Genomic DNA, 13,901 nt, shown 5'->3' on the forward strand with positions numbered 1-13,901 from the left:
TGCAAGGCAAATAATTTACAAAAGCATTTTCTTAAGTTACAATTTTGAAACTATATTTGATAGAATATGTAGAATACTTGAATGTAATTAGATTTTGCTTTTATGAGCTGATGATTAACCATTACAGTATGGGGCTTGCAGCCAGGCATTTTATATTCTTTCCTTACTCGTGTCGGTGAATGATGTGATAGTAGGCTGTGCACATAACTTGCCCATCTAACTACCTGCTGCTAATTTGAGATGATCAGAAACATGGTCTACGATTTGATTGAGTAGCTGTTGAGGTTTGTGATATATTATCATGTAAAAATCATTGTTTCATTTAATGACAGCGATTTTCTTTATATTTTATAAATCTGCATATGTAACAAATTAAAAGTTCATAAACACCTGGAAGCTTTTTTTTTTTTTAATTCTACCTTTAAAATACTCAAGTGTAAGAGATGCTTTTGTAGCCTGCAGAGAATGAAGAAGTTAGTTTTCCTTTGCTTTTCACTGGTGTCTTTCTTGAGTTGTTGCTTGATACGATGTTACTAGTTCTTGTTTGGTTGGGTTTGGGTGTACATTGATTTTTTTTGTTTGTTTTGGTTGGTCTCTTCCTCCTTGTTCCTGAGTCTAGCAGAGAACTTTAGTTGGTGATCAGCAATTGGTATTCCATCTGATTAAACTTCTATATTCTTAATTTCATTCCCTGATTAATTGTAGAGTGCTTTTTGTAAAAATGCTATCAACTGTTAAATTGCATGACAGTGTGAAGAAGTAGTGTAATTTCTTGCCAATTTTAATTTTCTAGGCTGTTCTGCTTTGTATGTCACTGGGAAAAGAAATTAGTCTCCACCTTTATTAAGTAAAACTGAACCAGGTCCTATAGTAACCCTGTAGATTACTTTCATTAGTTACCTCTTAAAGTTTTCCAAGTGAACAAAAAGAGACTGCAGAATAAAAACACAACCTTTTCGCCATCAGTGTTGTTTTCAGTGTGATAATGTTTTTTGTTTGGATTTTTATAGCTCGTTTGAACTTAAAAATCCAATATGAAGACCTTGTTTTGTTACTTTTTATTTAGACTTCAGTTTATAGTATGTTATTTTCTCTATTAAGTGAATGTTAAAAAACGAGAGCTTTTTTCAGGAGAGGGGAAAAAAGGACACTTCTAGATCCTACAAAACAATTCTTTGACCAGAAATCTAGGCTGATCATCAGTACATTATGAAACTGGTACAGGAGAATCAAAACATTTGTGGTTTTATTAAAGGCTCTTTTGTATAAGATGTCTCCTATTCTACTTGGAATCTCATCCACAGATTCCCTACTCTTTGAAGTTTCCTTGAAGATCCTGGAGCCCTACAAAATTTTTGAATTTCAGGTAGGTAAGCAGTTGCGCGGATGCATGCGTTAAATTGGTCGACCCTCTCCCTATGTCTGCATCTGTGCTTCATGCTCCTAATTTCTTTTTCCTATCAGCTAGGCAGAGCATTCAAGCTCAAGACATTGTGTCTTTTTTTTCCTTGATATTTGCAGGCTGTATTCTTAAAATATTTTGGGTCATTGTTTATTAACAGAACATCAAAGTTTTTAGAAAACCTTCAGTAATTTTTTTTTGAGAAAGGAAATCTTTGCATTTCATCCAAATGAGGCTGATTCTATGTCTGCACAGACCTGTTAGAACTTTTTTTTTCCTTTCAGGTTTGTTTGTAATACTTTTCAGTAGTATAAGTATTACTTACTAGTACAAACAGAAATTCTGGTTTGTTCAGATTTTCTTCTTGATATGTTCAGACTTGGTAAGAAGTGTGTATCTTTTGAGGGCACTTCTGCGTCATAATCTGGTATTCATTTTAGCTAGTTTTGAAGATCGTAAAAGCACTTCAATGTCCTTTGTAATTTTACGTATTAAGGCATCTTCATTTGAAGACTCCTTAGTGAGGTCAGAACAACTAAATGGATCCTTTATCAGAACGTGTCCTTAGGTTGTTGAACATCATCTGTCACCAAACGTGTTTTTGTATAGATTGTCACCCTTTCTTCCTGTAAAATATCCCTATAAGCATGGTTGAATGTTAATAATTCAATTAGTGGAGATGGGGAAAGTGTTTTTGAAATACTACAAGAATTCCAAATACTATTACTCTGTTGCCTATGTGAATATACCCTTGCCACCGGACTGCTGTTTTGCTTTCTTAAGAATTTGATTTGCAATCCTAAGACTTGAAATTCCTATTCTTTCAGTTACTATTTACACATTGATTGTAACGAATATGGTTCAGGTGGTTCCAAAAGTTGCCTAGGAAACAAACCTCCGGAACATTTGATTGCTAGTCATGGATCTCTGCAGTGATAAACATGTGCATGTAGATGCATTTGTAATTTAGAGTTTGAATGACCTGTCAGTTTGGAAAAGAAAGACATGAAGTTGTTATTACAAACTAAGATACTGTATTTTCTATGAGCTATTACATGGTAGGTTTCTTATTCTCATGTCAAGCCATGTGTCTTCAGTAGTAAACTGATTTCCAGCATATTCTATTTTGTTCAGTAATTTTTATCAATGTAGAAGAGAATAGGTTGGGTGATGTTATAAAGCCTAGAGAAAATGAACAATGCAAATGAATACTTGTACTGAACATAAAGCTGATCCAAGTTTAGAAAATTTTGTAGTTAAGAGACTCCCTTTTATAATGAAGACCTCTAAGTCATTTTCTGTTCTTTGCTTGGCAAAAGAAAGTTAAGCAGAAGTTTCTGGGAAATGATAGTGATGGAAAGCAAGAACTGAAATTCAAGGCTATGAATTTTGTCTGTTATTTAGACATAGCCTATCTCATTTACTTATTTTTGTGGGTAATGTTCTGTGAAAATATTATGGTAGTGGCAAATGTCTTTAATGTACTAAGAGTTGTCAGATCTTTCTAAAATATTGAGTGGAAATTGACCTTTGACCTAGGTGTTGAGCAACACAGTGATACATCACTTACATTCTTTTTATAGCTTATTGCTATATTTATTCTAGAACTACTTTCAGAAGTAGTATTTCTTTCTTCATTTTGTCCTAAAATACATCTAAATTCAGAACTTTTCTTCCTGAGCGCTCTGTTCCAGAATTCTTTCTGTGAAACTTTTCAGCATGTCTATAATTGCTTTTATTAAAACATTAAAATGAACCAGGTAATGATATAGTAGCTTCTTTTTTTGCTTTTTTCCCCTCTTGTTTCTCTAATAAATGTTTTTAACATTTGATAGTTATGTCCATTTTTGTATGTAGGGTGTGGAAGTGGCATCACTTTAGTTTCTTGGTTTCTTGAAGCTTATTTTTGTGCGTGTTCTCATCATATATAATGGGAATACCATTTTTCCATAACAGAGCTTTTAAAATATATTTCAAAACAGCAATTAGTATCCCTTTAAAGACCATAAAGCTTCGAGTGGCTGTTTTTCAGGCTACCTTTTTTTTGTCATTTAATTAAGAGTAATTCAGGTGCAAGGTTCAGCTTGTTGAATCCTTTTTTCTGGTAATCTTGGTAGTTCTAGGAGAAAATCTAAGACAAGTTGTGGCTTTAGGTTTTATGCTGAATTACTACCTGACTAATAATGTTCTCGAGTTGTTTACGTTTGTGACTTTTCATTCTATGATGTAAGTGGTAGCACATAACTAGGATTTTCTTTCTATATTGATAATACTATTCTTATGCTGTGAAAATATCTTTTGGGAAAATTTCTGCTTATACTTAACTCATCCCAGTGTTCGATAAATGTAATTCAAAACATTCTCTAAGCATTGCTTTTTTGGCCTCTGATGCTGTGATCATCTGATATGAGTTTTTGTTTCTACCCTGTTTTCATAATCTTCACCCTTTTTGTCCACTGAAGGCAAACTGCACAGAAATAGTAAAATTGCTGCCCTTATTAATTACTCATACTTGTGGTTTCATTTCTTCCAATGTAGCACTGATTTTATTTAATATTAGAAGTATTAGGGTTTGGAAGGGTTGATAAAAGGGCATCTCTAATAGCATAAAGAAAATTGGAATCTGAGCTGTATTTTCCTGGCTTTGAGTCAGTGATACTATCAGTTTGTTCATTCATTTAGAAAAGGAATTGGTTAAAATCTGATATTTTAGAAGAACAAAACTGAATAAAAATTTCATGTCTTCATACTGGAAACGTGAATTAAAAATGTGTTTATTTTTACTTTGCAGTTTGCCTTTGAGAGGCCATACTTTACTATGATCTAAAGAGTGGGAATATGTGGAGGAGATCCAAAGTAGGAGAAAATGGGGTTACTTTATCAGAAACTGGAGTTCTCCTATTGGGTCATCTCCTCCACTCACCCGCCATCCTCCCCACTGAGCTTTGCATCCTTGTGATCGGCTTCCAGTGTAGTTAAGGGAGCGTGGTACCAACATGGATAAAGGGAGATGGGTCAACCTGTTTGACACATGCATGCTTACATACAAGAAATTCAAAATTTCAATGGCTCTAAGGTAATTGTGGCACCTTGAAGAAACTTCAAACAGTGTTTTTCTGTGGAGGAGATTGTCCAATAGAATTCCAGCTAATGGTAAGTAACCCAATTATGCATATTATGTAGATCCCAGAAACATGTATTTTGCCACTCAGCAGTGAAGAGTATAAAATGAGCATTACCATATAGTAATACTACTTAATCTCTTTTGAAGGTAGTCTTTAAAAAAAAAACACAAAACAATGGTGTTATTGAGTCCCATTTAGTGTGTTTTCTGGTTTTGTGACTTTTACTTTCTGATAGGTTTTACAGTGAATGACAGCTACAATCAACAGACTCAGTTTCCAGCTGTACAGCAGCTGCAGGATTCAAGCACACTTGAATCTCAGGCTCTTTCAACGAGTTACCATCCACCAGCCCTTCTTCAAGTTCCAAATACAGATGCTATTAACGTAGTAAGTACTGGTAGATGGCAGAATCCATTTTTTTATGTTCAGTGATGATTTTCTTGAGTTCTTTAATAACTGATTTTGTAAACTGACAAATGGGGAAAGTTTCATGTTTTCTTTTCTAGATTGCATTTTTTCTTTGAGCAGCTAGGGAAAAAAAGGGAGGGGGTGGTATGTAAGTGACATGGCTATTTGTTTCATAAAAAGGTTTGTACGATTTGGTGCTCTAGGCATTTAAAAGATATAATACTATGAAGTAAAATTGCAAGCCTGAAGCTAAGGAACCTGTATGAGTCTTCTCATGTGACTTAATGTTATAAAATGATCTTGTATTATTGCACTATATTCTTTCCTAATTCTTAAAATCTTACAGATGTGATCAAGAAATAAAAAGAACATTATAAATATGTAGTTATCATTCATGGAGCTTGTATATTGCAGTGTAGAGTGTTCTTTCATAGCTCTCATCTGGTTAAATTCATTTAAGTTTAGTTACTTATAAAAAAAGAAAAAAACACCACAGTTTAAATAGTACTTTTTATTATGCTAACTGTATCTACTGTGATGACCATCTATAGTAATAGGGAGTGTCTTCACCATTCTGATACTGAGCTGCAGGAATTACAGCCCTTTAATACTATTCTGCAAAGGCAAATGCTAGTAAGGGAGCTAGGTTTTAGGGTGTGGAAATGTTGGAGTCAATTCAGCCTTTGGAGTTCTTCTTTAAACATTACAACATGCTATCGTTCTGGAGGATTTGTCTGTAGCTATTGCTTAGAGGAAAAACCTGTTCAGAAAGTAGTCAAGAACTATCAGCACCACTGTATTTTGCTACTTGGTTTGTGGCTCATGCTGTTTAAAATGGCTGCTTTAGTGCTAAATTTAACCCTTCAAACATCAGAAAATCTAGGAGACTTGAGACTTCTTTTCTAGATTGGTAGGGAGGTGTGAGTACACCTCATCTCTTTATTCTGGTTTAGTAGGTGCAAGCTTAGCTACTTTCCTTCTCACTTGGAAAGAGTGAGGTATTATTGTATTACACTCAATTTCTTGGCATTTGTGAAAGGGTAGATTTCTGGCATTGCTTTGATTATTTGTATTGACTGCAAATACTATATTTTTCCTTACCTACTTGTGTGGCTTTGTTTCAATATTGTGTTGCTGAAATTTACTTGAGGCTTTGATTTCTAGACTACTCGGTTGATACAAGATCAGTCATCACAAGAAGAACTTGAATTGCATTCCCAGCGGCCTCATTTTCTTGAGGACAGTGAAGATCAAAGCAGGCGTTCATATAGGTTTGTTATATTTAACTTTTAGGATGAGTCAAAGATTTTCCTGAATTTCTTATTGCTACTAACTACACACAACTAATGAAAATAATTTTCTTTTAATAGATGTGAATATTGCAACAAGGGTTTTAAGAAATCCAGCCACTTGAAACAACATGTACGATCACATACTGGTGAGAAGCCTTATAAATGCCAACTATGTGGCCGTGGCTTTGTTTCATCAGGAGTTCTTAAGTCACATGAAAAGACTCATACAGGTAACAGAGTACAACCAGCTCTGCATTTCCTTAACTCAGAAGGTTTACAGTACCCAAACTTGTATACATAAACTTAGAAGAACTGCATGCTACTTACTTGTTTCTGTTATTTTAAGGAGTTAAAGCATTCAGCTGTAGCATATGCAATACGTCCTTCACAACTAATGGCAGCCTTACAAGGCACATGGCAACTCACATGAGCATGAAGCCTTACAAGTGCCCATTCTGTGATGAAAGTTTTCGAACAACTGTTCACTGCAAAAAACATATGAAAAAACATCAGGCAGTCTCCTCAGCTGTAGCTGCAGCTACAGAAACAGGAGGGGGAGGTAATTTCATTTTTTACTCTTACCGTACCTACTACGTAACAAGTACAAATGTTTCAGTGGATTGCATGAATGCTGTAACAGTAATGCTATAAATTAGCCTTCAAGCATGGGTAATGTCCTGAGCCACTGAAAGTACTTTTTTGTCTAAATTGTTTAAAGACATCAGTTTGCCAGGAGCCCGTCCAGTGCAGTCAGAGTATTGTGTTCCATAGCTATTTTAATGTGCCATTAAAAGGGATTTTTTTTCTTGAATAACTCATACCTGTATTTAATTGTTGTAAAAATAAGAGTTACAAATCTATCTTGATTTAAAAGAAATATAAACATCTAATTAGTTCTCCAAAAGAGATTTAAGTCCAAGCTCAGGCCACAGACTTTAAGTCCACCTAGTGGCCATGTGTTTCTTGGCCACCCTTTATTTTCATAATTTCAGCTGACAGATTAGGCTAAACAGGTATGTTTATATATTTTTTGATAGTTACGTGTGTTGAAGATGACGAAGAAAACTCTGAGAGAACTTCAAGAAAGTCTCGTCCTGGAGTAATAACTTTCACGGAAGAAGAAACAGCAGAACTAGCAAAGATCAGGCCTCGAGAAAGTGCCACCGTCTCAGAAAAAGTTCTTGTTCAGTCTGCTGCAGAGAAAGACAGAATTAGTGAGATCAAAGATAAACAGGCAGAACTGGAAGCAGAGCCTAAATATGCTAACTGTTGCAGTTACTGCCCAAAAAGCTTTAAAAAGCCCAGTGACTTAGTCAGGTAAGAAATGGAAAACTTCTGTATCTTAGATCTCTAAGTTCTTCACCAGACACTTAGTCACAAAAAAGTTATATGAAACCGTTACTGCTAAGCTAAGGCTTGACTCTTATTTATGTACATTTGTCTTCTTTTTTTTTCCAGAATGGTTAAAAGATATGTACCAAAATGCTGGTTTAGTCAAATACAGAATATGCGAACTTTTTGTATTACTTGTTTCTTGCACTATTAAAACGATTGTTGGATTTTAGATTATTTTTCTTGCAATAGAACTTGAATTTTAAAACATAAAAATCAATTTGAAAAAAAAAACAAACATGCTTAAATCATCTTCTTTGGTAGTTCTGCTTAATGTTACATTAAGTATTTGCTAAAATCTAAAATGAGTAAGATATAAAATATTCCTAGAAACTGGTATAAAAGGTAGAGATTCATGTAATACATGTATTCTGGAATTATTAGGCATGTTCGTATCCATACTGGAGAGAAGCCGTATAAGTGTGAAGAATGTGGGAAGAGTTTCACTGTAAAATCCACTCTAGATTGTCATGTTAAAACACACACAGGTCAGTAAGATTTTGAATGTCTTTGTTGAGAATCTTGTAACTATCTTAACAGGTTCGTTTAGCTTGAAGATTTTGCAAGGAATGGTGTATTTCACTATGACATGGGGAACGGCAATGCTAGGTGACACTTTCTGTGCTTACAGCATCATCAAATGAGTCGTTATTTTGAATAAACCATATTATTACTATGTCCTATACTAGTAGGCTTATAAGGTAGAATCATGGAATCATTAAGGTTGGAAAAGACCTCCAAGATTATTGGGTTCAACCATCCATCTACCACCAATGTCACCCACTATACCATGTCCCTAAGCACCACGTCCAACCTTTCTTTGAACACCCCCAGGGATGGTGATGCCACCACCTCCTTGGGAAAACCATTCCATCCAATGCCTGACCACTCTTTCTGAGAAGAAATGTCTCCTAATCTCTAACCTAAACCTCCCCTAGTGCAACTTGAGGCCATTCCCTCTAGTCCTATCACTAGTTATCTGTGAGAAGAGGCTGGTGCCCAACTCCCCACAACTTCCTTTCAGGTAGTTGTAGTGAACCATAAGGTCTCCCCTGAGCTTTCTCTTCTCCAGGCTAAACACCCCAGTTCCCTCAGCCACTTCTCACAGGACTTGTGTTCCAGGCCCTGCACCAGCTTCGTAGCCCTTCTCTGGATATGTTCCAGGGCCTTGATGTCCTTCTTGTACTGAGTGGCCCAAAGCTGAACACAGTACTCGAGGTGCAGCGTCACCAGAGCAGAGTACAGTCATAGTTTTAGCTCATGGAAGAAGTATATATGTACCTGCAATTTTTTTTAACCATTAGCACTGGATATATTTTCTTGGTTTATTGTATTATGACTTTTATTTAATATTGCTCTTCTCTTTAGATGGACTTCTGAAATATATCCACATTTCTAGTCATTTCCTTCTGTTGTTAGGCCTTGTGTTTAAAACCAGTTTAAAGTCCTTTAATATGTAATAAGCTTTTTTCCCCTGAGTGTCTGGTATAGTGTCTTTAAAAAAAAAAGTTGTGCTATCTGCAAAAACTTACTGTTTGAGGTGATTTTAATTTTTTTTTAAACAAACACTACTGTTACGCTTCCTTTCAGATATGTTATTCTCTTGGATTTTATTGGCCTTTGTACTGCAGTTACTATACAGAGAGACTCTGTTGTAATACACAGAAGCAGCTCTTGTATGTTGTTGAAAGTTCTGAGATTTGGTTCTCTGGCTAAGTATTTACTTCTTGCATCTCATCCTGACGTAGTGTATACTGTTATAGTGGAATAACTGAAGTCACACAATATTGTACTTCTGCCTTCACTGCTTTTTAATTCCCTGTATGTATATCAGTTCTTGTTAATGTTTTACCTGAGTAGCTAGCAATATTGCATCATCTTGTAGATGCAGTAATCATCTCGCAGATGCCATAAAGTACACTTAATTTGACTTTATTTGGAAACAGTGCTAATTCAGCATTTGTCATTCCTGTATGACCTTTCATCCCAATTTGTAATTACTATTTTGTTGAACAAAAAAGGACGTCGATGTGTTAGGGTTCTGTAATCTAAATCAGTAAACTGAAGTAGGTTGAATTGTTATGTCAGGAAGTGAGAGATAATGATGAAGACGAGACATGAGGTGACCTATCAGGGTTCTGAATGATTTTTTTCACAGTGTATTAGAAATAAACTGAGTCTCAGAAATTAGGAAAAAATTAAGATTAATTAAAATCCTTTCTTCATTTGAAAAGCAGCCAAAACTATAAAGAGTGTGGCTAATTGTTTCAAATTTATTATGTTCAATTTAGTTTAGAATCCATGTTTTCTTAATTCATTGGTACAGGGCTATTGATTTTTAGAGTTTTTATCACTTACCTTTCTCTTTTTAAAATTTTTCTAGGTCAGAAGCTCTTCAGTTGTCATGTGTGCAGTAATTCTTTTTCTACAAAAGGAAGTCTGAAAGTCCACATGCGTCTGCATACAGGAGCAAAGCCGTTCAAATGTCCTCACTGTGATTTACGGTTTCGTACTTCTGGGCGCAGAAAAACCCACATACAGTGTCATTATAAACCAGAGACCAAGAAGGTTAGGAAGCCTGTTGCCCGTACTTCAACTGAGGGACTACAGCCAGTCAGTCTTCTTAATTCATCATCAACAGACCCCAATGTTTTCATCATGAATAACTCTGTTTTGACAAGTCAGTTTGATCAAAATTTACTTCAACAAGGACTTGTGGGCCAGGCTATTCTGCCTGCTTCCGTGTCAGGTAAAAATGGGTTACTTTTTGTTAGTGGTATTTAAATGAAATACTGAATTTGGCTTTCTGCTAGGGTTCAGAAACTTATACCAAACGCTACTTCAAAGCAGGTAGCATTTAACTTCCTTCACAGTGATGACATAAATAGCTATTTACATGTATTTTAGAATGAAGGGGAAAATGTATGCTGGTCATAGTTCACTTAGATCTCTTAATTTCTGCTGTGGTGTTGCACTGTAGAAAGGAAGAAAACAAAGATAAGTAGCAGGAGTACTTGTGTTCTTTTCGGTAATATTCTTGCCTTTTCTTAAAAAGAAGAGAAGCGAAACAGTTTTGCAGTGATGTCTTGGTCTTGTACTTAACTATAGTCATCAGCTACCCTAAGCTGTTGTCTGAAACCAACAAATAAAGTTCAGAATATACTGGTATTTTTTTTTCTTTGACAAGCTTGGTTTGTGGAAAAATTGGAGATTTAAAAGCTATCTGTTTGCTTGGAGTTCTTGAGTGAACAGAATAAGGAGTCGTAGGAAGAGGCAGGAAACTTTTAAAATCAAGATTACTGATTTGCATTTTGCCCAGAAGAGGTATTCCTTGGATGCTTTGTGAAGCAAATTTATTTATTGTATTAAGGGATTTTGGATAGGCAAAAATAAATGTTCTTGAGACATGAACCAAAGGAGGCTGGTTGATCATACTTAATAGTAAAGGTGTTTGGAAAAGGTATGTCAAACAAGGTGACTTCTTCACCTTTTCTGAGCATTCGTAGCAACAGTCTGTTCGACTTTTAATACTAGTTTTCTAAGTTGTTAAGATTTTGTTTTTCAAATGCTAACGTACCTTTATTTCCACCCACATATGTGTGTAGGTTTACCTTTGCTTCCTTCTTGAATAATGTTTCTGTTCTATGCATAAATGTGGCAATGACTCAGGTGGACATACCTTGTGTGTTGCTCGTATTTAGGGGTGGCATACTCTCCAATGAAATTTATACCAAATTTCTCCAGGTTCCAAAGCTACTTTGGTTTTGGAAGATGCCAACTTGTGTTTAAGTAATAGCTATCCCTAAATTATATGGAATTTATAATTAGCAACTGCAAGTTCTGTTTCCTTGCATATATACATGTGTATATGTGTAGCTTTTGTAGTGATTTTATTTATAAAAATAAGCTGGTGGTCAGTAATGATAAAGAAAAACATTATAATATGACTGTTTTCTTTGGTAGCTGGAGGTGACTTAACTGTGTCCTTGACAGATGGTAGCTTGGCCACTCTTGAAGGAATACAATTACAACTTGCTGCTAATCTAGTTGGACAAAATGTTCAAATATCTGGAATAGATGCCACCAGTATTAACAACATAACATTACAGGTAGGTTGCTTTTAGTCTCTTGTCTCTAATTTCGTAGAGTCAGTTTGAGGACTGAAGGAAGTTTAATGAATATACTTCTGGAAGAGTTCCCTTGAGCGAGGTGTTTGGCAGTTCTGTGCTATATCAATTGTACAGTGTTAAAAAGACTTCAACAATAGCTACATTGTGGGTTTTTTATGTTTTTTCTCCTCCAGTCTTTTTGTTTTTACCGCTCTGGGATTTTGTCAGATTGCTTTAAATGTTGCTTTTTCTTTTAATTGCATTTTGTCTTTTTCACTTTAAAAGCATTTTAGGCTAAATCTTCCCACCCAGCAGTCCCCACCCCTGAAAACAACTCAAATGATTACAGAAAATAGTTTTTTTCCTTACCATGATACCTGTATTACTTAGCATGTTTTTAAATACTTTGGTTTCAGAATTTAAATTCCCTTTGAGCTTGTAAAATGAACAATACAAATACTTCATATAAAAAAGTGAGATGGTTACATTTAAATCTTAAAATGATGTTAACAGTTTTAATGAACTAGTTTAGGTTTGATCAGTTTCACAGAATCATTCTGAGGTTGGAGAAGACCTATGCAGGTCAAAAGGGCCAACCCCAAGCTAAGGGAAAAGTCATTTGCAGAGTTGCATTGACTTGCTTGGAGCTTTTTCAGACTCATAGGAGCTGAAAAAGTAGGTAATTTCTGATATCAGTCTTATCTTCTGCTCCATGCCTTTTGGCGTTGAAAGTCCTGAAAAGAGTGTTAAGAGTAAATGCAACACTAAGTCAGTACAGAATGCCAGTATAATGGGTATCCAGAGTCCAGCATGCTTGTATGCAACTCTAATAATGATTTCCCGAACTTTTTGATGAAGGATGAATGTATAGCTGAAGCTAAATAGACTGTTTACATGTGGACTTTGGAGGCTTTCTATATATAAAGAGAGAGAGAGAGAGAGACATTTAAAAAACAAACAAACAAAAAGCACAATGAAAACTAAAATGTTCAATTATGAAGTTCATATATATACTCTATATGCACCTTCTTGAATTCTAGGTTTGCTATGAATATTCACGTAACCATTATTTGTTAACTTCAGATTGAGAACTTGCTTTTCAGATTGATCCAAGTATTCTACAGCAGAGTAATTTACTTGCTCAGCAGCTAACTGGAGATCCCAATATGGCTTCGCAGAATCCCACCCTCCAGACAACAGAAAACACAGTGCCTGCTAATGTGGTTATTCAGCCCATATCAGGCCTGTCTTTACAGCCTACAGTAACGTCTTCAGCTAATATGACAATAGGATCTCTATCTGAGCAAGAGTCTGTGCTGACAACCAACGCTAGTGGTAAGCAGTGTCATAAGTCTTATGCTTTGAATTTCTTAGTTTGTCATGCACTGAGATTTTTTAAATACCTTGTTTAAAAAGATAGCCATATACTTCTTGTAGCAGCATATTGAGAAAATTCTACAATTTTATCATTTTTAATACTTTTTTTCATAAGGTAAGCTATATAATGAAAATAGAAAAACACTTATAGTCTTTAGAAACGTATAAAAACTTTGAAAATCTTAACCTTTAGAGGAGTAAATTTGATAGTGGAAACGACTTCTTTAGAGTACATGTTCTAAAATTTTATGTTGGCTACATCTTTTATAGTGAGAATTTAGAAACATAAACATAAGATATAAATCTATATAAGATATATGTGTGTATATAATTTATATTAAGATATATATATAATAAAGGTTTATATTATGTATAAATATATTTAGAAAATGTAGTAATTGATTTAAAAATTGTATCATAAAGATAGGATCTTCATAGATTTTTTTTGATGTTGTTGTTCTATCTATTAGGTACACAGGACATCTCTCAAGTCATGACTTCACAGGGTATGGTATCATCTTCAAATGGACAACATGAGATAACATTGACCATAAATAATTCCAGTTTGAGCCAAGTTCTGGCTCATGCTACGGGTTCTACTACTACAAACTCATCAGGAAGTCCTCAAGAAATCACTCTTACAATATCTGGTTGGTATTTTTAATGATTTCTTAACGGTACCAGGTCTCCATTTCATAGGCTAGCTATACAGTATTTGAGGATATTTTCCACTGTCCACGGCATTCCTGTGGTGTGTTTTTATATACATCAGCTTTTAAAGATGCTCCCCAAATCT

At 35.0% G+C, this 13,901-nt stretch overlaps 1 protein-coding gene across 8 annotated transcripts in view; it reads left to right on the forward strand.

Moving 5' to 3' along the window:
• ZNF236 (zinc finger protein 236) overlaps positions 1-13,901 on the forward strand; it is a 69,261-nt gene that overhangs the window by 41,221 nt on the left and 14,139 nt on the right. For 5 of the 8 annotated variants that reach the window (XR_011807622.1, XM_027451875.3, XM_072034842.1 and 2 more), the window contains 10 exons: positions 4,763-4,914; positions 6,100-6,206; positions 6,306-6,457; positions 6,574-6,786; positions 7,265-7,544; positions 8,004-8,107; positions 10,003-10,368; positions 11,583-11,728; positions 12,832-13,063; positions 13,576-13,755. Coding sequence is in view for 7 of the 8 variants with exons in the window: in XM_027451875.3 (XP_027307676.3) it covers positions 4,763-4,914; positions 6,100-6,206; positions 6,306-6,457; positions 6,574-6,786; positions 7,265-7,544; positions 8,004-8,107; positions 10,003-10,368; positions 11,583-11,728; positions 12,832-13,063; positions 13,576-13,755 (1,932 nt within the window). In the remaining variant the exon portion in view is untranslated. The remainder of the gene's footprint in view (positions 1-4,762; positions 4,915-6,099; positions 6,207-6,305; positions 6,458-6,573; positions 6,787-7,264; positions 7,545-8,003; positions 8,108-10,002; positions 10,369-11,582; positions 11,729-12,831; positions 13,064-13,575; positions 13,756-13,901) is intronic. The other 3 variants (XM_072034838.1, XM_072034839.1, XM_072034840.1) reach the window with 3 other exon arrangements.

The sequence above is a fragment of the Anas platyrhynchos genome, chromosome 2, assembly GCF_047663525.1.
Source record: "Anas platyrhynchos isolate ZD024472 breed Pekin duck chromosome 2, IASCAAS_PekinDuck_T2T, whole genome shotgun sequence".
Taxonomy (NCBI): Eukaryota; Metazoa; Chordata; class Aves; order Anseriformes; family Anatidae; genus Anas; species Anas platyrhynchos.